The sequence below is a fragment of the Abramis brama genome (assembly GCF_963993115.1).
Source record: "Abramis brama genome assembly, chromosome: 11".
Classification (NCBI taxonomy): Eukaryota; Metazoa; Chordata; class Actinopteri; order Cypriniformes; family Leuciscidae; genus Abramis; species Abramis brama.
The window spans coordinates 11,210,973-11,235,102 of record NC_139973.1 but is presented as its reverse complement, the minus strand read 5'-3'; the positions used below and the strand labels follow the sequence as shown (position 1 = coordinate 11,235,102).

Genomic DNA, 24,130 nt, shown 5'->3' with positions numbered 1-24,130 from the left:
ATATATATAGACAGAAATCAGTCTAATATATTGATTTGCTGCTAAATAAATATTTCTTGATATTATCATCAATGTTTAAAAAAGTTGAGCTGCTTAAAATTTTCAGCTTTCAGTTCAGATGAGATTTATGATATTTTCTTAATGTTAACACATTAATCTCCTGTGTCTGTTAAATTTTAGGAGAGCAAAGATGGACCCAGTGAGGAGGAAGAAAAACAAGGAGAGAACGGCAAGAAAGAGGAAGAGAGAGTGAGAGAAGGGGAGACAGACAGAGAGACGGAGAAAACAGACTCAGAAATGGGTGTGTTTACAGCAATAAAATATATGTGCAAGATAAAAGTCCAGCAGAATAAAAAAACAGGACTTATAAGAAGACATAAAAGGTTAAAATATGCAAATGTATAGTGTGATGCAGATACACTAATGCATTATTTACCCAAACCAAACGAGTTGTCTATCTAGCTAGAAATAAATGCACTAGAATAAAAAAAAACTAATCAGTTGTAGACGACATGTACAAAACTGCCATTGTAGTATGTGTTGCCTTCATTAACCGTTATAGTTAATGAATATATAGAGACAGAGGTGAAGTTACTTACCTGAACTCTTTTGGATCCCTACAGCCGATGGCGAGAAGGAGAAAGAACGGAAGGAGGGATCCGAAGAGGGTCAGAGGGATGGAGAGAGTGAGGGAGAGAAGAAGGCAAAGGTGGAGAGAGATGTAGGAGAGGGAAACCTGTCCACTGCTGCTGCTTCGGCGCTTGCTGCTGCTGCCGTGAAAGCTAAGGTGCGTGAAAAGGCGGCATCGTAGTGAGAAAACAAGCAGCTTTCCTGCAAATTAAACACTGAACCCTATTTTCTTTCAGCACTTGGCTGCGGTGGAGGAGAGGAAGATCAAGTCTCTGGTGGCTCTGCTGGTGGAGACCCAGATGAAGAAACTGGAGATCAAACTCAGACACTTTGAAGAGTTGGAGACCATCATGGACCGAGAGAGAGAGGCGGTAAGGCCACATGGACAATGTGGTTTTTGTTTAATAATCAAGCATAGTTACTTTCAGTGGTTTGTCAGGTTCATTAAATTATAACAAAAGCTTTGTAGATTTGTTGCCTAAAAGAACAACATTTTTACAAAACCTGTATGATTTTATTTCTTTCATGCACTTGAAAAAAACATTTTCTAATTAAAAAAAAATTCCCTGTAAAAAAGTAAACATTCTTAAAACAAGGATAAGAACATTTGAATAACTATTATAATTTAATAACTGTTAATTACATTTATTTTTACATTTTCTATTAGTTTTTTTGGTTACACTTAAAGCCTTTATGTATAATGCATTATAAATGTATTCATAATGTACATTATAATGCACTATATCTTTTTTTATAAATAATCAAAACCAAAGTTAAAATGTATTATAAATTTGCAGACTCCTTGTTACATCTGAAATTGCTTGTTTGTCATGTGTTTTAATGCATTATATTTTCTAAAGGCTTGAAAAGCATGAATATTTATGAGACAGATTTAAGAAATTTAAATGGAATAAATAAATTACCTGGGAAAAAAAAGAAAAGTGAAATGTATCTTCTTTTAATATTGTTTTTTAAAAACAATGTGAGGAATCAAAGTCATCATTATTCACTGAAAATCTTCATATTTTTAGGGAAACTGTTCCTTTAATTTGAAATGAATATGCATTTATGTATATTATGTTTCTAGTTGGAGTATCAGAGGCAGCAGCTTCTTGCTGATCGTCAGTCGTTTCATATGGAGCAGCTGAAGTATGCAGAGATGAGAGCCAGACAGCAACACTTCCAGCAGATCCAACACCAGCATCATAGCAACCAGCCTGGCAACCAGTCTGGCAGTACTCCATCTGTACCCCACCAACCTGTCACTCCATCTGTCCCGCCCCCAACGGCAAGCCCCGCCCCTGTGCCCGCCTCTAATGCCCACAGTGAAGCTCCTCCACCTGCCTCTCACAGTTCTCCCCCGACCAACGCACAGGCTGGAGCAGCACACGGTAATGACACATGCACACACGCAGTGAGGGTATATATACAGTACCTGTCCAGTGTACATACACCACCGTCCGAAAGTCTGGGGTCGATACGATTTCTTTAAAGGTTTTTGAAAAAAGCCTCGAATGCTCTCCAAGGATGCATTTATTTGAACAAAAATACAATAAAAACAGTAATATTGTGAAATTTTATTACTATTACTATTTCTATTTTAATGTATTTTAAAATACATAGTATTCCTGTGGTGGCAAAACTGAATTTTCAGCATCATTACTCCAGTCTTCAGTGTCACATGATCCTTCAGGAATCATTCTAATATGATGATTTGCTGCTCATAAAACATTTCTTCTTATTATCGATGTTAAAAACAGCTGTGCTTTTACAATTCAAATAGGTCAAAATTGTTCTTATGGTTTAGAAATGTTTATTAAAATCAGATTAATGTATTAATTTATATTTTAATTCTGTCACATTGTGTTTGTTTCTTTTCCATTTTTGTCAGGTATAAATTTACTTTTTTATTGTTTGTGTTTATATTTATATTATTATATTTTTTATTTTTTTATTATTATTTATTATAATGCTCATTATATTTCTATTTAATATAATTCAATATAAATAATAATACTTATTAGGGGCCAAGTACTGAAGGTGAGTAGGCGTAATTGTATCCGTTAGTCGTCTTCTTCTTCTTCTTCTTCTTCTTCTTCTTCTTCTTCTTCTTCTTCTTCTTCCGTTCGTGACTTCTATGGCAGCCCATAGAACCGTATTGTAAAAAGTTGTGAAATTTCACACACAGATAGAGGACAGTCCCAGCATTCACCACAGCAAATGCTCAATCCCTCTAGCGCCACCAACTGTCCAAAGTTGCACTTACGTTTATGCTAATAACTAATGAACCGTAAGCGCTAGAAAGATTTTTTTTTTCGCCATGAAAGGTTTTACGAAACTCGTTATGTGTCATCAGCACCATGTCCTGAAGGTACTTCAAAAGTTTCGAGTTTTGAAACTGGTCTTTATAGATTCATTGAGTCATACAGAGAACAATGAGCGAATTATGTCTGCCATTTTGAATTTATTTGGGAAAAAAAATTCAAACTCCTCCTAGACCATTAGTCCAATTTTCACCAAACATCAACAATTTTTATGGCATGGTGCCAAGCTGATTCCGAGGCTGTAACTCTGCAGCACTTTTGCATATTGACACCAAACTTTTTATGTCATTGTCACCTCACACTGACCACACAATTATAATTTGATAACTGCGCCACTATTGGTAAAAACTGATAAGCAATTAAATCTTATTACTAGTGATTGCATGAATGATTTTTCAGCCATTTTGCATAAAATAATGAAGGTCGTAGCCATGCTTGCATAACTCGTTGTGCTTTTTTGTGTTTTTTTGTGTTTGGCCCCGATAATTATATTTAATATAATATATTTATTATGTATAATTATATTTATACTAATATAATTGTTGTATAATTGTCTTATAGATTATTTTGTTTTTTTCCCTCCAGATTCCAGCACTCCACTACCAGGGGATTCTCTCTATCCAAACGCCCCTGTGCCTCCACCACAGTAAAAGAGAGGGTGAGATTTAAAGGGGATCAGTGATTCCAGAGAAGAAATGAAATGAGATAGAAAGCAAAAGATATAGAGATAACTGGAGCGATATCTTCTTTTTTGTCACTTTCATCATTTTTGGGAGAAAATGATATAAATTGCCAGCATCTTGAACATGACATGATTCAAAATAAATAGCTAAAGCTAAACACAGATAACCTTGAAAAAGACTGACAAAAACCCCCCAGAAAAAAAAAGACCTTTGTTTGGACTTTTGGAAAGGTCTTAAACCCGAACCCCTGTTAACACCCAACAAAAGCACTCTTGACCCTAACAGCCTGCATCCAAGTACCAGATACAAGGCTCAATATTTCCTTGTCTGTCCTCCATTTTGAGTAACATCACTTAACTTTGAGTCGAACTACAGGATCCAAGGTACCCGTGATCTGCACTTCAGAAGCATCTCAATGTACATTAGGTACTCACATGGAAACAAACAAAAACAAAAGAAAACCAAGAACAAATTGCACTTTCAGAATGTTTCCCAAATCGTACTTTTTGGAGGGATGAAGCATAAAGTCAAAATTAGTCCTGACTTAATGTTTTCTTTTATCAATGTTCTTTTTATCACTTTGTATTTGTTTTAATAGAAGCACTCGATTTGGAGTAAGTCCGAAGAGAAACTTGACTTTGTAATCGTTACTTTGTATGTGTGCGGGTGAATGTCGGTTTTACTTTTGGGACAATGTGAAAGCTTCAGTGGTTTGGCCTGTTTTTTTTATTATGTACAATTTGATTTTAGCATGAGAAGAAGAAAAAAAAGAGATTACAAATTAGTATTAAATCTGTTTACTTTGTATGAAGCATCTCTGAAAACATGTACTGTAAACCTGGAAGTCATGTCATCAATAATTGATGTTTGCATGTTATTTTTTTGGGGTACGTGTGCACGTCATCTGCCACAAAATATCACAAGTTACTCTACCCTTCTAACAGGTGAAAGTAGTCTTGTTTCATTCACATCTCATTGCCATGCTTATGAGAATACTTAATTATGGGAGTGTATGACTAATCGACAATGAAAAAAGAATGGGAAACGCAGCAGGGAATCACATTGGTTCCTTTCCAGGAAAACAATACGCTGAATATGTGTGTTGTATTTTTGAGTTTTCTTGAGATCACATTACACATTTTAGTATTCAGTGTTCATGCCAGAACTGATATTTCGGTTCAGAATGTGTTATGTGTTGTGTGTGTACGGGTGTTTTAGTATCAGGCCAAACCCACAGAAAGTATTTACGACATGAAGGAAAAACCGTTTTGTTTTGTTACAAATTAGTGGCAACTACCTGATGAGTAGAGACAAGGGATTTTAAAGTTACGTTTGCAGCTGTGGTCTGTGTATCTCATATCTTCATATTGTAACCGTCCTATTTTTGTATTTTTATATGTTTCTTTACACTATTACGAATGACGTTATCATATTATACATGTCTGTAATGTTTCCTTCTCTTTCTGATTGTGGATGTTGTCGTATTATTGACATGTGAAAGTGTCAGTCGTTTTATACGATGAAGCTGGACTCTGTGTGTGTGTGTGTGTGTGTGTGGTGTGCATGCCCTCTATGATTTGCCACACATGTCTTTTTGTATGTATGTATGTTTTATTTTTTTATTCTACATTCATTTGCCATGTTTCCAGACTACAAATGCTAGAGGTGATGGATGTCAATTCTGTCAATATCATAACCAACAAACACATGTACACTCCCGCTGTGATCGTATCTGCAGTTTACATCGTCACACACGTATGTGAATGCACATGTATGCAGTAGTCCAACATGCAGTATTACTGAACAGATTCACATCAACCTCACACATTTTTGCACACCTCAACCAGTGTTGAATATCTCATTTGATCAATTTGCTCAGCTCTTTGGTCTTTGTCTTTTTCATTTGTAGTTGTATTGGTAGTTTTTTTTTTTTGTTACATTTTGTTTATACTTTTTTTAATGGTGAAAGCTGGTAACCATTGCATTGAGATGTGTGAATGTTTGGCGACGTTCGGTTTGTCTTTTAAGGAGATGTAGCTGGAGCTGTCTAGCACCTGTTTGACAAAGAATGGATTCATTTTGGTTTCATAAATAATGAACGGTTGTGCACAATAAAAGGCATCATCAGTGATAAGAGCTGTGTGAAGTGTACTCAGTATATAAACCCATCTTATATTTCTGATTAAAAGGATAGTTTAACATTTATCATACTATAAAGTATATTACAGATGTACAAAAAGAAGCTCTCAGGTCTATCCTGAATGTGCCAGATTTGAACTTGAAAAAAACAAAACAATGGCAGAAACCAAGATTGGGGTAAAAAGTAATTTGAGTTACTAATTTGAAGAAGTAACTCAGGTATTTTATTGTAAATTTAGAAAGTAATGCGTTACTTTACTAGTTACTTGGAAAAGTAATCTGATTACATAACTCGAGTTACTTGTTACACTATTACAATAACTATTCAGTTTTAATAATTATTTGAATTCTATGAGAATAGGGAAGTCCATAACGATAACAACACAGGGGAACAATATCATTGGAATCACTCTCAGAATGTTTTTTCTCAGCTGACGAGCGTTCAAAAAAAAATTACAGTCAATCAGAATCCACTTGAGCATTTAAAACAGCAGATGACACAACTGATGGGTTTATACTCTCATAGAATGAGAACAATTATTAAAACTTTAGTTATAATTATCATCCTTGGTGTGAACAGGCCTTATAATGATAATAATGACATGAATTTAAAAAATAACAATATGCACAGATAAATTATGTATGATAAACACTGCAATAGTCCATAAAAAATAAGAATTGTAAATGCTGATTTCATGTTGACTTTAATTGAATGTGAAAACAGAATGTGACGCGACACTATGGATCGTACAACAGCCAATCAGAAGTTTCTTTCCGTTTCCACGTTCCCTCATACTCACAACACACTGCAGCTGAAGAACACACAGTGTTTGAGTGTAATTATGCATGTCATAAAAGGTTTTGTTTATTAAGTCAACTTATCTCTTAAGGTAAACACAGGACCACTAAAACATGTAGGCAACATTATGTTCTCAGCCAGCACATTCAAACACCTTCACATACTCCTAATTTGGTATTGTCTTTTATCATGTTTATAGGGAGAGAGAAGTCTGTGTTACTTAATATCTTTACTAAAATGGAGTGGTTGTTGCAACAATGCCCTACAAGGCAACCCACGCATACACCCCCGCTCACAACTCTGACATGAGAAATCAACAAAACCAAAGATGATTCTGAATATTTATTATGATGAACATTAAGGAGGGATGTCAAATGACTTACAAACATTTAGATAACAGGTTAATAAAAAAAACTGCAATAAGAGCCTATCAAAAATGTCCCTCACAGTTTAAGACAAACAGAGGCTAAATACAATGACCTGTGGAAAGAATGTAATGGCTGAATGGAAGGTATTCAAGCAAACCTATGAACATCAATGAAAGTTTTTGGAATTAAATGAGCCATAATCCTCCAGAAACATGATAAAAGGCACTTAAGGAAAAAATAAAGAACAAATAATTAAAAAAGCTAATAAGGAAATGAAGAAATCACATAAATGGGGGGGGCCTGACTGACAAAAATAAAATAAAAATGTTTGAATTCTTCAACCGCTCATGACCATCCTTACGAGTTCTGTAGAAGAGAGAAAAAAAGAAGAAATATGAGGCAGGGATCCAACAAAATTCAACCCACTAGATCAGCAAATGTTGCCATGGACACCACACATGAAGTTCTAGATACTTCTAGACCCATAAACAGTCAAAGATCGCACAGTATGTGTAGTTCAGTGACTGGCAGTCAAACTACATTTCCCTGCAACAACTAGGGGTGAAATGCAGAAGCCCCAGGATGATTTGACAGAAAGGGGAGGAAGAGAGGTTGTCCAGGCCTAAACGAAATTAGAATGGGTTAGCATACCTTATAAAGGCATAAATAGATCAGATAAATACACAAGTACAGAAGAGAGAAAGAGAGCAGGAACAACATTGTGACAGGACTGGATACTAGAACTACAATACATCTCCTTACAAAGCTTCCTACAGTAACAGCAGATGTTCATACCAGAAAGCAGGAGATTCTATAAAGGACCCATCCGAATCCACTACCCTGGCACCGTTTTAGCCTTGAAATACAATGCCGATAGTAATTTTTCTATCACAATACCATCAGCTTCTATATACTGTTTGTCTGCGTACACACTGCAGAGATTTAAGAGTGACAATCACATTTAAAAACAATATGTACACTACTGGTCAAATGTTTGAAATAATTAAGATTTATTGCTTTTGAAAGAAGTCTCTTATGCTCACCAAGGCTGCATTTATTTGATCAAAAATACAGTAAAACAGTAATATTGTGAAATAATATTACAATTTAAAAGAGCTGTTTTCGATTGTAATGTATTTTCAGATGTAATTTATTCCTGTGATGGCGAAGCTATATTTTCAGCATCAGTGTCACATGATGACAGTAGACATTTATAATGTTACAAAAGATTTCTATTTCAAATAAAAGCGGTTATTTTGAACTTTCTGTTGATCAAAGAACACATCAGCATATTAAAATGATTTCCAAAGGAAATGTGACACTGAAGACTGGAGTAATGATGCTGAAAATTCAGCTTTGATCACAGGAATAAATTACATCTAAAAAAAATATTACATTAGAAAACAGTTATTTTAAATCGTAATAATATTTCACAATATTATTATTGTTTTTACTGTAGTTTTGATCAAATAAATGCAGCCTTGGAGAGCATTCTTCATCGAATACGTTAAAAATCTTAATTATTCCACTGAAAAAGTCCAGCTAGCTGCAGTTTGTATGTGGCCTATTAGAAGTAGTGCAAGCAAATGGGTTTTGAATATACAATATTAAAGTTGGAACACAGCATTTCCGAATGAAGGGGAATGGCTGGTTTGGGGGAGATGGGCATAGGAGTGACCAGCAAACTCTGTTAGCGCTGGCAAAGCATCACCATGGCAACAGTGGGAGTCAGGAGACGCCTACATTATGCACATGCAGAAATGCTACATGCTAGGCTAAAGCCAGGGGACGCAGCAGAGAGGGAGCTGTAGGAGAGAAGAATAAGTAAAAACAAACTGAGGACCATTCGTACCCTCTCCTCAACCAGCCATAATGTGGCGCACCAATGCTGTCAGAAGGAAAAGCAAATGGATTAAACATTGACACTTACACTAGTCTTGATGTTCAGAGAACAAAAAAAGACCCATTTGTGATTGTCGTACCTTCATAATTGATGCAGCCATTAGCGTCCTCGTGTCCTGCCAAGAGCGTCTCCACTTCCTCCTCTGTCATCTTCTCACCTATCATAAACACGGGCAAGAAGATGCATCAAATTCTCCTCAAAAATATATTTCAACCTGTTTTACAGAATGTCATTCTGTACAGCTGTAAGGTGCTTCTAGTGCTTTGTTGGCGTTGGTCAATCTGTTTGATTGAAAGGACTGATATTATATCCAACAAAAATCAATTCAATACAATGATTCAAAATATCAATGTATTTTAATTCAAAATATTTATTTTTTATATTTCAAAATACTCTACTTAAAGAGAGAACACATTCATGACAGTTTCTTAAACTTGAAATAGAATGATACGGAAATTGTGATAGTGTTTTCTTTAGTATTGTGACGCATATCCAAGTGAAACGGCTTCTTGGAGAAAAAAAAAAAAAAAAAAAGTATGGCGACTTGATTTGTTTCATTTCATGATAACATTTCAAATAATTTTTTAATAATCTTTTGTTGCAAAATTTCAAAAACAAATTTCAAATGAACAAAATCTGACAACAATGGCATTAAAAAAATTCTTAAGAAAAAACTATTTTTCAGTTTAAAAAATAAATAAAAAAAAATCAGTCAATGAAAGACTTGTGTTCCCATAACCACCTTAATGATAGCTACCAATATCTCTTATGCGTTGCATCCCTACTTGAACTCTCCCTATACCATGCTCACAGTTCTTTTCAAACAATCATAAGCACTTTATTTTAGTTCAGGTTTTCAAAATAAATCTCAATAGAACTCTCAGTGAGAAAAAAAAAACCTAAGAGGAAGAAACCTTGGGAGTAATCAAAGAAAGATTATATTATACTATATTGTGATATCATTCTAAAAGAGGCCATGACTCTTTACCCAGTGTCGTGAGGACATGTCGCAGCTCAGCGCCCATCACCGTTCCATTTCCCTCTTTGTCAAACACCCGCAGCCCCTCCACAAAGTCCTCAAAGGAACCCTGATCCTTGTTCTTAGCGATGGCCTGCAGCATGGGCAAAAACTGCTCAAAGTCCAGCATTTTCATGTTCATATCTGAGAAAAAAGAACATTACAATCACTCTTATTTGTATTCACACCGACATCTTAACACACTGAGAATTAAGCTAGAAAATCATCACTTAATAATTTAATTATAACTGTGGAAGATAGAGACACAACTAGATTAATTCAGTGGGACTGTTGAAGTTGTCCTGATTGCATCTTACGACTGATTAAAGGAGATTAAATTGCTTTTGTCTGACAGAATAAGGAGAAGTAGCTTATTGATCAAGGGAAGTGACAGAGTCATGCGGGTTTGGAACAACATGAGGGTGAGTAAATGATGACAGACTTTTCCTTTTTGAGTGAACTATCCCTTTAAAAGAACAGGGCAGGGCTTTTAAACATTGTTATGTTTAGACAGTAAAATTGGCATGATTCAGCCGTGCTTATACCAACGACCTTTAACAATTTCCTGTACTAAACAAAATGCATTTTTTTTAACAAGTAACACAGGACAATGCAGTAAAAGAAGGGTCTGACCTTCATTACTGGGGTTTCCCAGGACTTTGAGGACCTCAGCATTGACAGGGTTCTGGCCCAGAGCACGCATCACATCCCCACACTGATTGTACATGATCTTCCCATCTCCTGTTCGGTCAAACAGGAGGAAGGCCTCCTTAAACTCTGTTAATGAGAGAAAGAGAGTGCAGAAAATTATGTGTAAAAAGAAAATGATAATGGGTAAAAAAAAACCTTAATCCCCCGGTTTCACAGACAAGGTTTAAGATAGTTCCAGATTAAAATGCATGTTTGAGCTGTTCTAACTGAAAGCTACTTGCATTGACAAATCTTTAGATATGTCAATGCAATTCTTTTGTCTCAAGATACACACCAGTAATGGTTTTTTTTATAATGCACGTTTATAAAAGTAACTTAAATGTCCTAATTAAACTAAGGCCTAATCCTGGTTTAATCCAAGCCCTGTCTGCTAAAGCAACAAGCAAATTCTGATCTAAAATGATTATGCTTCTAGTTCTTGCTTGAGGATTTGAGATTACTATCATAATGCTTGGTAGAGCAGCTTACAGGAATGCGACACTTCCCAGGCCGGCCTGAGTCAAACTTCACAGTCACACACACTCACTGTGATTAACCATATATGGGCAGAAGAGAGATCGCAGCACTACATCAACAGGAATATCAGTTGTGTCCAAAATGACACACTATACACTCTACACTGACACTATGCACAGGGATTAAAGTGAAAAAAATTCTTCTGACTGAAATTTTTTTTTAGGCCAAGTCATATTCCTTTAACTTTTTACATAGTCGAGACCAATAGCGTTTTAAGGGGAGACGTTTTAAACCGCTTTAATATTGCCAGTAGGGGTATTTTAAAAGCTATTTTCATCTATGAAAACCAGGCAGGGAGCATGTAGGCTACTGTAGAGCACGAACGGCAGCATTGTGACTAGCTTCTGATTGATGGTGACCTAGCACTTTTTTACCATTATTGCCATATTGAAGTCTCCTGTGACATACTGTGCAAAGACGTACCTGGCTGTTTGATTTTTTTAGTCCACGAACTAAAAGGCTTGCCATTCTCCCCCCATTTCGCTAAGCCTTCCCCTTTACTTAAACTTTCGTTAAGTAAAGGGGAAAATATTATATATAGGCAAATTATAACACATGTTTACACAAAATTTGTGTTAAAAAAAGTACTTTTCCCCTTTACTTCACATAAATTGTAAGAATATGACTAATAGTAAAGACTAGTACTAATACATAAACATTAGGCCTATGCTAAAGCTATTAAATAGCAGTCCCAAACTAGTTTTTGTTAATACAATGTTGGTATGAGCCACTACAGTCATTTAAAAATATAAAAAATAATACAAAGAAAAATAGTGGCATTTTGGGGTTAATATGGAAACGACAGTTACGATGGTGAATACACAATATTAACAATAACTATTAATGAAACATGGAAACTGCTCCTGGTGAATAGAATGAAAATCATCCCTGCATTACTTTTATTTCGGGTAATTTACAACGTAACGGCGTTGCATGCTCGTAGTTTCTTTTGCACTTGATCAGTGAGGCGATACAGCGCGCGTCGCCGCATTTGCGCGTGCAATTGAGTGTGCGCTACGAGAACAGTATAACGGCTGACAGGACAAGAACGTCCGTTTTTCTGAGGTGAAAAACTTTATTTCAGCGTACACTTATGTCACTGCCTGGTAGTTCCTATTGTGCTGGGTTTTCTGAAGTAGTCATGATTCGCCTCTCATAACATAACGCTCTAAAGTTAACACGCACGCAGAGTGGAAAAGGAGGAGCGGAGGAGAGGGGAGCAAGGATCACAGCGCAAATTTGAACTATATCGATATATTTTTTATATCGATATATCGCCCAGCCCTACCTGCATTATAAGTGTGTCCATGATAACTGAAATATAGTTCTACCTCAGCGCTCAGCTGTAGCCTGACATGCACTTTCCGTGAGCGGTAATTGAAAACCTGGAGTGGACCATCAGCGAAGTGATTACAGAATGCTTAGAGTGGAGAGAGGAACGTGCTTTTGCTCCACTCCAGGCTTTGATCACATCCCACTCAGCAGGGTGAATACACCTCGTCTTTCCTTAATTTAAGACTATTCAAACTAAAGTTAAGACATTTATTACACTATTTGAGAAATGAAAGCCTATTTACGGCCTTAAAATTATGAAAAGTGAATTTAAGACATTAAGGTAAGACTGGAACCATATTGACGGAAATCCGTCATAGACTTGCTGCAATTAACGGAAATCCGTCGTAGCGACGGAGAACTTTAATCCCTGTATGCACTATGTACTCAACAGTCTAATGTGTGAGGTTTTTTAATAAACAAGGTAGAATAATACATAATGGACCAACACAAGAATTAGAAATGTGTTAAAGCGACTAACGATTTCAATTACAGTGACATAAGAACGGTATTGAATCTCTTCATTGATTTAGGCTATTATTGTCTTTTTTTCTATAGCTTGATAAAATTCATGCTCAGCATAAAATGTCATTTTATCCAATCTATTTTCTAAATGCAAGTTACTTATCTAATTGTGAACAATTCATTCATGCATGTTTTTTTGCTAATAAATAAATAAATAAATAAATAAAGACAGCTGTTTCAAAGTTTTACTTTTCAATTAGCTTTACTAAATTACCAAATAGAACTGTATAGAATTAATTTACCATCATCCATTCATCTTCCTTTACTTTTTGAGTGCAAAGCCCATATATCCAATTGAATCAACAACTGATGCATCGAAGTCCCAGCAGTGTAATTTTTCAATAATCCGTTGATTAAATGATGATTAAATAACTCACTCTTAACACAAAAGACACTTCAACGGGTCAGTGGATGAATCTTTTCAGCGACCTGATTCAAAAGATTCGAATCACTTATAAGAATCAAATCCGCAGCACTCGCCCGTGATCACTAAACGTTTAACTTGGAGCTTTGTGCTGCAACTACGACCTATTAAAAAAAAACATAACTCACGATATTACTCCATCTCAGCTCGCTAAAATTCAGCAGATCACATTATCATTATTTTCTTGAATTCACACCCAATCCATTTTGATGTTGTTCATACGTAGCGTCTCTAGCTACACATTCCACAGCAGCAGCTTCCGGTGCTTCAGAAGCGCCGCATCTGAAAGCTGTCTGCACTGTAACCTCAGCGATTTAACATCAGAAATTGATATATAAAAGAAAATCATTTTTCGTTGTTACATTGGACATTAGGTAACGTTACACAATACAAGTGGTAAGCATTGACTGCACATCTGTCAGACTCAGCCAGAGTAAGCTGATGTGCAGGCCTACGTTTATTTTGCATTAATCGGCAACACAAAAGCAACTATATAACCTCGACGAATTCATAATCACAGTATATTCAAGTAGTAAACATTTATTACTCACCACAAATCTGGTCCTCTGAGAAGTCAGACTGTCCATGCCAGGATGAGGATGGCAATAGAGAAGATCAGCATTAAAACCGAAGATGCATTGGTCTTACAATAAAGGATATTGAGATCCTCCCTCAAAAAATACAAAACACTCAGAGCAAACCAAGACTCATGTGATAATTAAATGTGTTGGCCTGATAGCAGCTTGGCGGTTTAAAAAACCTTCAACATTCTGTTTAACGGTCACCTACCGACTGTGTGACTAATAGGCGTTACCTGCATTATAGTGAGAATGAGAGATGACTGGCTATGATAATGGACTTACCATGACTGCAGTGCTTGAGGATGGAGCGAGGGAGCGTCAGTATGAGCGCTGTGTGAATTACAGTATGGGCGAACACACTTTGTGACACCGCTATATTCACGATGATGTCATGTCAACTCGATTCAAGCTGAATCGGCCAATCAAATAGTGCGGGCGCTGGTTTCCCTCTACTGTCATTACCGGCAAGTCCGTATTATATGCGCAGCAAAAACTTGAATACCGTAATACTGTTTGCGTTTCCCAAATGGGGGTTCGCGAGGGAACTGTATGAGTTGATGAAAATCTAATTTCATTTCATTAAATCGAATGTAAAGTTAAAACAAATAAATAAATGAACGGGGCTGAATTGAAATAAAACAAAAGTCGCGATATAGGTAAGTCAGCGCGGTTATTACATCGAAAGCTTTTCCTTGCACTGTGCAATACGAAAAAACGCATACGAAAATTTCGGACTCGAAATTTTCGTATGCGTTTTTTCATATTTGTCATTCGGTGACTCTGAATTGTCAAAACACCTCTCAAAATGCTTGACGGATAGATAAATAAATGAAAATAAAAAATCCGAATTTTTATGACATACGAAACTTAAGCTTCGGACTTAAGTTTAAGAGGCAGTAAAAATGGTCAATTCTTATTTTTATGCAATATTGCAGTATTTATTATTATAAATTATTTATTTGCGCACATCATTTTTAAAATTAAAAATTAGAATTTGTCCATGTAATCTTTAATCAAAATAACTTTCCCTCCTTCTTGCAGCAACATCTCTTCTCTTCTCTTATGTGTTTACTGGCGTACTGTCTATCCCTGCATTTCTTCTTGTTTGAGAAGCCATTTCCTTTCTTACATCATAATCAAGTCAAGTCAAGTCAACTGTATTTATATAGCGCTTTTCACAATACAGATTGCATCAAAGCAGCTTCACAGCATTAAACCAAAATAACACAACAAGGTTGTTTCTAGTGTAAATTTATTGATTGATAAAATTAAATTAATATCCCCAAAATATCCCCAACTGAGCAAGCCAAAGGCAACATGAATCATAATAGGGAAGAAAAGACTATGGCAACTTCAGTGTCATTCTGACTTTAAGACAATACATATTAGTATTGTAACTTTTACTGTAAAATAAATATTATTTCTTTATTTACAGTAAAATTGTGATTTACAAAAGTCATATATTTTATCTTCATTTTTTAAATTTATGGTTAAAACTAACAATAAAAATAATAATTATTATTATTCTGCCTATTATTGTTATACTATTCAATTTGAAACACCAGTGTGACTATAAACCAACATCAGAGAACCTGAAAATGTGCATGTCATAAAATTACTGAAATATTAACTGATGTTCTGTCAGCTACATTTCTATCAGACAACAACATCATGTGGAAATCATCTTAAGAAAACATTTATGTACACAGTGATACTGTCAAGAAGGCTATGCACATATAGAAATGTCTTCCACATTTTCTTTAGACTTAGTTATCACACTATATTTTTAATTTTTCATTTCATTTTTAATCATTGCATAATTAGTATGTTAGAGCTTGTTTGTGTATTGAGTAGTGTTTCAGGACTATGTGGTGGTTATGATTTGGTTTATAGCCAGCTTGTAGAAGCCTTTAACTTTTCAGAACTTAGTTTGCAACATACAAACAGTTATTCTAGCATATTAGATGCTGGATCTGTAATAAATTGTACTTCACTGCTAAAGGGTATACCAAAATGGATATGGTCTCTAGTTTGTAGCAAGGTGACCCAGGTAAAGATCTAAGGCCCGGTTTCACAGACAGGGTTAAGAGTAAGCCAGGATTTGGCATAGTTCAATTAAGGCATTTAAGTAGTTTATAAACGTGCCTAAAAACATTACTGGAGTGCATCTTGAGACAAAACAATGCCACTGATATATTTTAACCTGTCTGTGAAACCGGGGGTAAAATTATGAAATATGTGCATTTTTATTGCAGTCCATTAGATGGCACTATAGATTCAGTTAGGATGGATAATAGCACATGAGAATGAGCAATTATCCTGGCGAAATAAACTCTTCAGTAAGTGGCAGTAAAGCACTTGACACATAACTAACTACACAGACACCTGCCCAAGTCAGTTGCTAAATTAACTAGGTGCTCATACTATACAATTTTGAATTCAGTCAAATAAAAAGCTATGACATCAGAATTTTTAGATTGTAAAATGTTTATTTTTTTGTGGTGGCACAGAACCAGCAGTTGTTTAGATTCATGAGAACTAAGTTCATTGAACGAAGTTGATGAGACATACATTTTATCGATTTTGATCCTTACAGGAAATATAATTCATATTTTTACAAGCCATTTATTTTCTCATTCAAATGGCTGTGCTCACTCCTCCTGACTGGTGCTCTCTCCACATTTGAAACGTATGAAGTCTAGGACACGTGCATCCTGTGAAATCAGGTACTGTCCCACTGTGTATTTGGGATCTGGGAGGAAGGTCTGGGGCAAAAGTCTTGTCTCAGAATCACCACATGGTATATCGTCCATGTTGCCAAGAGAAACAGGTGCTTCACCTACTATATGTTGCCCCAGCTTCCTTCCCAGAGTGTCTGTCCCATCCTTAGGTCCACCTTGAAACACAACTAGCGATCCATAGCGCCCCATATCAATGCCAACCTGCCCAGGAACCGCTCCATGAATGTATGAGCCAATGTGCCAATCAGAGGGCACGACAAGTGATACGGCTCGCCGCATGCCAATGTTCTCACCTAAACGCCCTGAAGGGGGAAAAAATATTATTATTTTAATGCTTGTATTTAATTATTAGGAGGTGAAAGGTAACAGGGTGTGTTGAAAAGCTTCACATGTTATTTAAATCATTTAAACATTTTGTAAATATGTAATTTCCTGCACTGTACAGATAAATACACTACCATTTAAAAGTTTGGAATCAGTATGATATTTAAAAATGGTTTTAAAAAGTCTCTTATGCTCACCAATTCTGCATTTATTTGATCAAAAATACAGTAGAAATGGTAATATTGTGAAATAATATTACATATTTTTATTTGAACATATTCTAAAATATTCCTGTGAATTTTCAGCATCATTACTCCAGTTTTCAGTGTCACATGATCCTTCAGAAATCATTTTAATTTGCTGATTTGGTGCTCAAGAAACATTTATTATTATTAGTAAGAAATCACAGATAAACCTGGTTTTCGAAGGTTATGCTGAAATGAATATAATGTAAAAGGTTTCTTCTCACCTATAGTCAATGCCACCTGATCTGCCAGTGATGGTCCCTCAGGAATGTGGAGCTTAGAAATGTCCTCAGATGACAGCTCACTCTGAATCAGAGAACAGGTCAGCATTAAGAGATTGCAGAAGGTGTGGAAGAAATGCACATTTCTCAAACTGCAAATGAAGGGCCTGTACCTTAAGATACCCTGTCTGCTTTTTGCTGCAGAGATGAGCCATTATTGACGAAGCAACATCCTTCACCAACAGCTGAAATTTCTCATTTCTCGCCACAAAATCTGTCTCACAGTTCACCTGAACATAAAACATTAACATTAGTGAACATTAGTTCATTCACACACCACATCATTTTGGAGACCAAATATCACATTGTGTGGTAAGATTGGCATGTTAAGTCTACCTCAACCATGACAGCTGCATTATCACCCTTAATGACACCAATCAGCCCCTCCCTGGCTTTCCGACCTTCCAGTTTGCTTGCTTTGCTCCAGCCCTCCTTTTGTGCTTGTTCATGCAGCCAGCTTTCTGCCTGCAAACATCACATTTTAAGTCATAGTTAGTTCACATCCCTTACCATGTAAAATTATACAGTGAGTTTAAAATTCATGTTTGAGTTATCAAAATAGTACAATTATTTAAAAATCACCCTCATGTTTACTTCAGAGAATATTCTGGGTTCAACACAAGTTAAACGCGCAAACAACAGCATAGATAGATAGATAGATAGATAGATAGATAGATAGATAGATAGATAGATAGATAGATAGATAGATAGATATTGGATCGCACCTGTGTAATGTCATTGTTGAATTTCTCCAGTGCCTTTTTGCAGTTGATGAAGGTGTAGCCGGTAGATTTGCGTAATTTCAGGAGAAGTGTTTTCTCCGCTGCTAAACTCGGGGAGCTGGTGTAGAGAGACTGGACATTCTGTGTGAGACATCCCTATGAATAACATATTGTTAATACGACACGTGATTAAATGATGCTACAGGACATTACACAGCCGAATGGAAACCATTTAGCAAATACTGTCATATATTATTTAAAATACAAGATTTAAGAAAAATTACGTTTTTTTTTATCAAACTAGACTAGCATGAAAATATTATAACTTCTAAAGCAAATAGACAAAGGCATTAAAAGGTTAGAATGCTCAATACGGGAAATGAGTCAAAGCCTACCTTGACTATTTCAGTCCTGACAGATCGAAACAAAGAATATAAAGCCATTTCTATATCTTCATCAACTAACACAGGCTTCCTTACATCAGTAACTGGGATGTCATTGAAGCACGCTTTCTACAGAGAGAGAGAAAGGTCATGTAAAAGAGAATTCAGGCTCACATGTAGCGCCATCTCCTGCACAGGAGTTTAAGCTGCATCTAAAAACTATGTTATTAATGGTCAATGATAATGTGTCAATGTGTTATTGATTTGTAATAACTGTATATTTGTTTGTAAAATATATTATTATTATTATTATTATTATTATTCGGAAACAATCCTAATGTGATCATATATATATATATATATATATATATATATATATATATATATATATATATATATATATATATATATATATATATATATATATATATATATATATATATATATATATATATATATATATATATATATATATGATCACATTAGGATTATGGATATAAATGTATAAATAAAAGCTGAAAAATTGAAAGCAAGAACACAAGAAGGCAAGATGAAAACCTTTAAAAAAAAGTATATTGATTGCCGTGTGAATGGAACCACCTGGTCTTGCTGACTGTTTGCCCACTATCAGTTCATGCAGAAACATATTATGGAACACGTTCTTGCCAAATGGAGGAAAACGTGATTTCAAGAAAGAATAGCGAAATTGTATTAAATGCTAAAGTTTATTCATAATTTCCACTAGATGTCAGTTCCTGGAACCTGACAACTAACACCACTGTTGTTCTCATAGATTTCAGACCAACTGACTGAAACAACAGGAACAGAGATTCATTTATTTTATTTATTTAAATGATTTATTATAACATATTAAATATATTTTTATCATCTCACCAATCTAATATTACCTTTTTGCTCATAGCAAATTTTTGGAACTGGTCCTATCGTATCGCAACAGAGTTTTGGTGCATGGGAGGAGTTCCTAAGACTTTATTTATCTGAGATGGTATAAAAACCAAATCGGGTCTTAATCTGCAGTTCGTGCAACTGGATCGTCCTATGATGAAGGTCATCGTCATCCTCTTTCTCACCCTGATCTCTCAGGGCTGCAGTGGTAAGTTCATAACAAACTACAATTTCCATCCTGATTGTACATTCATAAGTTACTAAACTAGCATGTTCATGTGTCTTTTGTTATTTTATAGCATAGCAATTATCAAAGTAAATGCAGTTTCCCTCTCCCCCTCTCTCTCAAATGTTTTTGAGGAATGTTTTTACATTTTTTTAATATAAGAAGAGTTGTTAAGATTCAAGAGTCAAAAAAGTCTCTCTCTCTCTCTCTCTCTCTCTCTCTCTCAGATTCTCTGGAATTCTGTAAGTGTGATACTGAATTTTACACTGACTTTTTCTCTTGTGCCTTATGTCTAATTGTGACATAATTGAGTTAATTTCACAAGCTCTAATAACTACTAGTAGGCCTACAAATAATAGGTTAATGACAAAATTTGCCTAGATGTTTTCGTCCACATAAAATGTAACTCGAAATAGTCCGATTAAATGTTTAATAGCATGTGAAATATACCTCAGCTCCAGATGTGGAGAGCCCTACGATGTCTTAAACGATGACTATAACAAGCAGTAGTCGTCGAGGTGACTTCAACATCTGTAATTCTGTAAAATATTATACAGTACATATTTGTAGTGTTAAAGGGTCAACAAAATTAAAACAAATAGGTTTGATATAGGATAAAATAAAACTATTCGACTGTACACAATAGCTGGCGTAGCTAAATATCTTCAGTTAGACAAAAGGCATGCACAAACGAATTACAAAATCAGACAAATCACATACACTGATGAATCACTCAAAGTAATTCTGAACAAACACGAACAGCTTTTATCTCTTACATAAAATGTTCAAGGTCTGTTGAGTCGCGTGCATTGCAAATCAGCTTTTTTTAACAGGCACAAAGATAGAAGCTATGAGAGATTTAGTTCTAAATATTAGGGGTTTATCTGTGATATAAGAAACTCAGTGTAAACCATGAGTCCTGTTTTTTTTTTTTTGGATGCCAAAAGTGGCATGAACTCAGCTGTGTCAACTGCTATAGTTTCACACACTTAGTTCATCTCAGCATTCATTTCAAAGTACTAAACACCACAGCCGTAAAATCCACAATATATTGTGCAATGATTCATAGTTTCACTTTGGTTTAAGCAATTACAATAATTTGTTTATTTATTGTCATAAAACAAGTCTACAAATCCTAGAAGACAAATCTCATATTAGTTCAATTCTAATTCAAAAATCTGCACTACACACAATGCACTTTGCAATAAGGACTCATTTGTTAATGTATTAACTACCATGAACTAACAATGAGCAATACATTGTATTAATCTTTGTTAATGTTAGTTAATAAAAATCCAGCTGTTCATTGATAGTTCATGTTAGTTCACAGTGCATTATCTAATGTTAACATATACAACATTTGATTTTAATAATGTATTAGTACATGCTGAAATTAACATGAACTAAGATTAATAAATGCTGTAGAAGAATTGTTAATTCTTAGTTCATGTTCACCCACACATTTGTGATACACACATATAACAACAAACAATATAATAAACTCAAATCCAGTTAGATTTAAAGTGAACACTAAACATGTTCAGACTTTTGAGTGATGATTCATTAACACTGTTTTCTTGACTAGAAGACAACATAGAAATCGAATGGAAAACAAAAAACAAAACAAAAAAACATAATTGCAGTGATTGTTTGGTTAATTTATTTGCAGTAATTATGTTAATTCTTCCCTTCATTCTTTCAGTTTGCTCAGGCTTTGTCAGACTTTTCTTTGCTCCTCAGGTACTAACCTTTTTTTTGTGTATCCATTTCACATCCCAAGCATTAGCCAGTGTCACTGACGCTGAGATCAAGTCTCTGTCTGAGACACTGTACGAGTTAGACTCTAACAGGGCCACAGCCTCAGAGCTGGTTATTGAACCTCAGACACTGATCTCTTCTTCTGCAACCGGCTCCGCGAATGACCTGTCATCACGCCCGTAAGACACACATAACCACATATACACATGTGTGCGTGTTATTATGTATTATAATGTACTCTTATATTCTCTAGATTGTTCAAGCAAGTTAGTAGTACTTTGCTCTCCAAGCCCACGTATCAAGCTCTCCTGAATCTACTGGACAACTATGAAAGGATGACAGGAGAAGTGGAGGATGTGCCCTCACAGGAAGTGCAGGAGCAGGACACTTTCCTCCAACAGACCATGAACACGGCCCTGGGCAAGGAGCTCTACAATTTCCTCCACTCTAAAGGTATGTGACGCCAAAACTCTTTTTGTTTTGGACCTTGTGAATTTGAGCGATCTCAGTGTGATAAAAATGCTGCAATCACAATAATGCCAAATAAATATTTTTTGAATATATTTTTATTCAATTATATTGAAATAATATTATCCTTCAAAAGTTTGGGGTCAGACAAAAACAATTAATACTTTTATTCTGCAAGGATGCATTCATTTGAAGTGACAGTAAAGACATTTTTAATATCATTTCTATTTCTGCTTCTACTTTAATAGATTTCTACTTCAAAGAATTGATGTTTTTTAACTTTCTATTCATCAGTTTTCACAGAAATATTAAGCAGCACAACTGTTTTAAACATCGATCAAAATAAGAAATATTTCTTGAGCATCAAATCAGCATATTAGAATGATTTCTGAAGGATCATGTGACACTGAAGACTCAGCTTTGCCATCACAGGAATAAATTACAACTTAAAATATATTAAAATAGAAAATGGGTTTAAATTTTAATAATATTTCACAATATTATTATTATTATTTTGTATTTTGTGAGCATAAGATATAATCAAAAATATATAAAAAAATATAAACTATTTGAACAGTAGTATTAATATTTTACTAATTTTACTTCTTATTTACTAGAATAAATAATAAACTGGGGTGTAAAATGTGAAAAATGTCATCAATGTAAATAGTTTATGCAAGATATTGCTGATTTTGATTGTCAAATGACTATAGACATACTTTATTGTGTTATGGATCAGGTGCATACTCATCACAGAGCGAGTTTATCCAGGATCTGAAGATGATGTGGTTCGGCCTTTACTCTCGATCTAGTGGCAAGCTGGACTCCAGTGGGTTCGAGCACATCTTTGTAGGTCAGTCTGCGTGTGACCACGTGATTGGCTGCCAAAATGCATTTTGAATGTCTTTGGCTGACATGTAGTGTGTCAACAGGGGAAATTAAAAGTGGTAAGGTGTCTGGTTTCCACAACTGGCTGCAGTTTTATCAGAGTGAGAAACAGGGACTCCTGAATTACTACAGCCATAGTTTTGATGGCCCTGTGAGTACTTCATCAAAACAAACCAGTGCTATTACAGCATGCATTTTAAAAGTGTGGTGCGGATGTCTGCTTGTAGGAGTTTTGATTTAGTAAAAGTCAAATTTCCCCTCTCTCTCAGTGGACCACATATCCTGACGCACTGGGAATGCAGTTTAATTGGAATGGCTATTACAAAGAGGTTGGATCTGCCTTTATTGGCTGTAGTCCTGAATTTGATCTGGCTATCTACAGTCTCTGCTACATCACCCGCCCTGGGAAGAGGTGAGTTGTTGTTCTCTCTCGATTCACTTTCAGCCATTCATCAAATAAAACTCTTTTTGGTTAATATTAGAAACATCCATTCCGTATATAGCATATCCTTCAAAATGGCTAGACTTAAGGCCCGTTCACACCAAGAACGATAACTATAACGATAATAATAACCATAACGACTATATTAGCTTCCACTGTTTAATAATAAAATAAAACTAAAATATAGAATTAAATTAAATTATAACAATTATCCATCCATCTTCTCAGCGTTGATCCCACTCATTTGCAGGGTCCACTTCACACACACTTGATTTGGCATAAAGGTTTTTTACGTCGACATGCCCTTCCTGACACAACTGTCATTTATAATAATTTGATTATTATTTAATTATATCCACCTTAAGCATCTGAAATGCTTGACTGCTTTCTCAGGTGTTATGTGAGTTTGGGAGGGCAGAGTCTGGGCATTCAGACCTACACATGGGACAACAGCAGCTATGGGGATGGAAAGAAGTACATTGGCTCCGCTTACCCTGCCACACCTTGATTCTCTGTCATCTGAACATCAGCATCAACAAACTCACAACCAACACAACTCATCTGCAATTTTAATTCTTCACTTGATTATTTGAGGTTGATGTTGGATCTAATAAAAAACAGGAACAGAAAAACACCCCTCCTGTCTACTTTTACTTGTCGGGATCCTATACATTACACATTTTCCCTAGCTACAACTGTCAAAACTGTCACAGATTTTTTTCTACATTTTTAAATTTGACTTCAAAATGATAATCTAAGCATATCTTTACATTTCAATACCTTCTGTAATTAT

At 35.3% G+C, this 24,130-nt stretch overlaps 4 protein-coding genes across 6 annotated transcripts in view; 2 read left to right on the top strand and 2 right to left on the bottom strand.

The window, feature by feature from the left end:
- Positions 1 to 5,771, top strand: part of smarcc2 (SWI/SNF related BAF chromatin remodeling complex subunit C2) — a 16,994-nt gene extending 11,223 nt beyond the window's left edge. The window contains exons 22-26 of the mRNA XM_084129469.1: positions 181 to 301; positions 624 to 787; positions 867 to 1,001; positions 1,718 to 2,021; positions 3,540 to 5,771. Coding sequence (XP_083985595.1) covers positions 181 to 301; positions 624 to 787; positions 867 to 1,001; positions 1,718 to 2,021; positions 3,540 to 3,604 — 789 coding nt within the window. The 3' untranslated portion in view covers positions 3,605 to 5,771. The remainder of the gene's footprint in view (positions 1 to 180; positions 302 to 623; positions 788 to 866; positions 1,002 to 1,717; positions 2,022 to 3,539) is intronic.
- Positions 5,772 to 6,904: 1,133 nt separating this feature from the next.
- myl6 (myosin, light chain 6, alkali, smooth muscle and non-muscle) lies at positions 6,905 to 14,371 on the bottom strand. Of its 2 annotated transcripts, XM_084129471.1 has the most exons (7): positions 14,236 to 14,371; positions 13,924 to 13,951; positions 10,498 to 10,641; positions 9,835 to 10,008; positions 8,926 to 9,003; positions 8,796 to 8,831; positions 6,905 to 7,309 (listed from the first exon to the last, which is right to left on the bottom strand). In XM_084129471.1, exons 1-6 carry the CDS (start codon positions 14,236 to 14,238, stop codon positions 8,803 to 8,805), a joined length of 456 nt encoding a protein of 151 aa, XP_083985597.1. In that variant the 5' UTR covers positions 14,239 to 14,371; the 3' UTR covers positions 6,905 to 7,309; positions 8,796 to 8,802. The 2 variants fall into 2 exon arrangements, with proteins under 2 accessions (XP_083985597.1, XP_083985598.1); XM_084129472.1 differs by lacking the exon at positions 8,796 to 8,831.
- A 2,051-nt stretch (positions 14,372 to 16,422) lies between these two features.
- On the bottom strand, positions 16,423 to 18,790 carry tsfm (Ts translation elongation factor, mitochondrial). Its single transcript, XM_084127654.1, has 6 exons — positions 18,662 to 18,790; positions 18,270 to 18,422; positions 17,881 to 18,009; positions 17,658 to 17,774; positions 17,488 to 17,569; positions 16,423 to 16,996 (listed from the first exon to the last, which is right to left on the bottom strand). Exons 1-6 carry the CDS (start codon positions 18,707 to 18,709, stop codon positions 16,605 to 16,607), a joined length of 921 nt encoding a protein of 306 aa, XP_083983780.1. The 5' UTR covers positions 18,710 to 18,790; the 3' UTR covers positions 16,423 to 16,604.
- Positions 18,791 to 19,677: 887 nt separating this feature from the next.
- Positions 19,678 to 23,971, top strand: endou (endonuclease, polyU-specific). Of its 2 annotated transcripts, XM_084129218.1 has the most exons (8): positions 19,691 to 19,763; positions 20,009 to 20,023; positions 21,562 to 21,718; positions 21,793 to 21,992; positions 22,747 to 22,860; positions 22,940 to 23,046; positions 23,165 to 23,307; positions 23,731 to 23,971. In XM_084129218.1, exons 1-8 carry the CDS (start codon positions 19,709 to 19,711, stop codon positions 23,843 to 23,845), a joined length of 906 nt encoding a protein of 301 aa, XP_083985344.1. In that variant the 5' UTR covers positions 19,691 to 19,708; the 3' UTR covers positions 23,846 to 23,971. The 2 variants fall into 2 exon arrangements, with proteins under 2 accessions (XP_083985345.1, XP_083985344.1); XM_084129219.1 differs by lacking the exon at positions 20,009 to 20,023 and having other exon boundaries at positions 19,678 to 19,763.
- Positions 23,972 to 24,130: the final 159 nt, after the last annotated feature.

Coding starts and splice junctions, on each gene's coding strand:
- tsfm (XM_084127654.1), bottom strand. CDS start 18,709: ATGGCTTTATATTCTTTGTTTCGATCTGTCAGGACTGAAATAGTCAAG. Junction 18,010..18,269: donor TCAACAATGACATTACACAG/GTGCGATCCAAT, acceptor TGATGTTTGCAG/GCAGAAAGCTGGCTGCATGA. Junction 17,570..17,657: donor AGCAGACAGGGTATCTTAAG/GTACAGGCCCTT, acceptor TCTCTGATTCAG/AGTGAGCTGTCATCTGAGGA.
- myl6 (XM_084129471.1), bottom strand. Junction 10,642..13,923: donor CTCAGAGGACCAGATTTGTG/GTGAGTAATAAA, acceptor TCTCATTAACAG/AGTTTAAGGAGGCCTTCCTC. Junction 9,004..9,834: donor ACATGTCCTCACGACACTGG/GTAAAGAGTCAT, acceptor TGTTTATGATAG/GTGAGAAGATGACAGAGGAG.
- endou (XM_084129218.1), top strand. CDS start 19,709: ATGATGAAGGTCATCGTCATCCTCTTTCTCACCCTGATCTCTCAGGGC. Junction 23,047..23,164: donor GCCATAGTTTTGATGGCCCT/GTGAGTACTTCA, acceptor CCTCTCTCTCAG/TGGACCACATATCCTGACGC. Junction 23,308..23,730: donor ATCACCCGCCCTGGGAAGAG/GTGAGTTGTTGT, acceptor CTGCTTTCTCAG/GTGTTATGTGAGTTTGGGAG.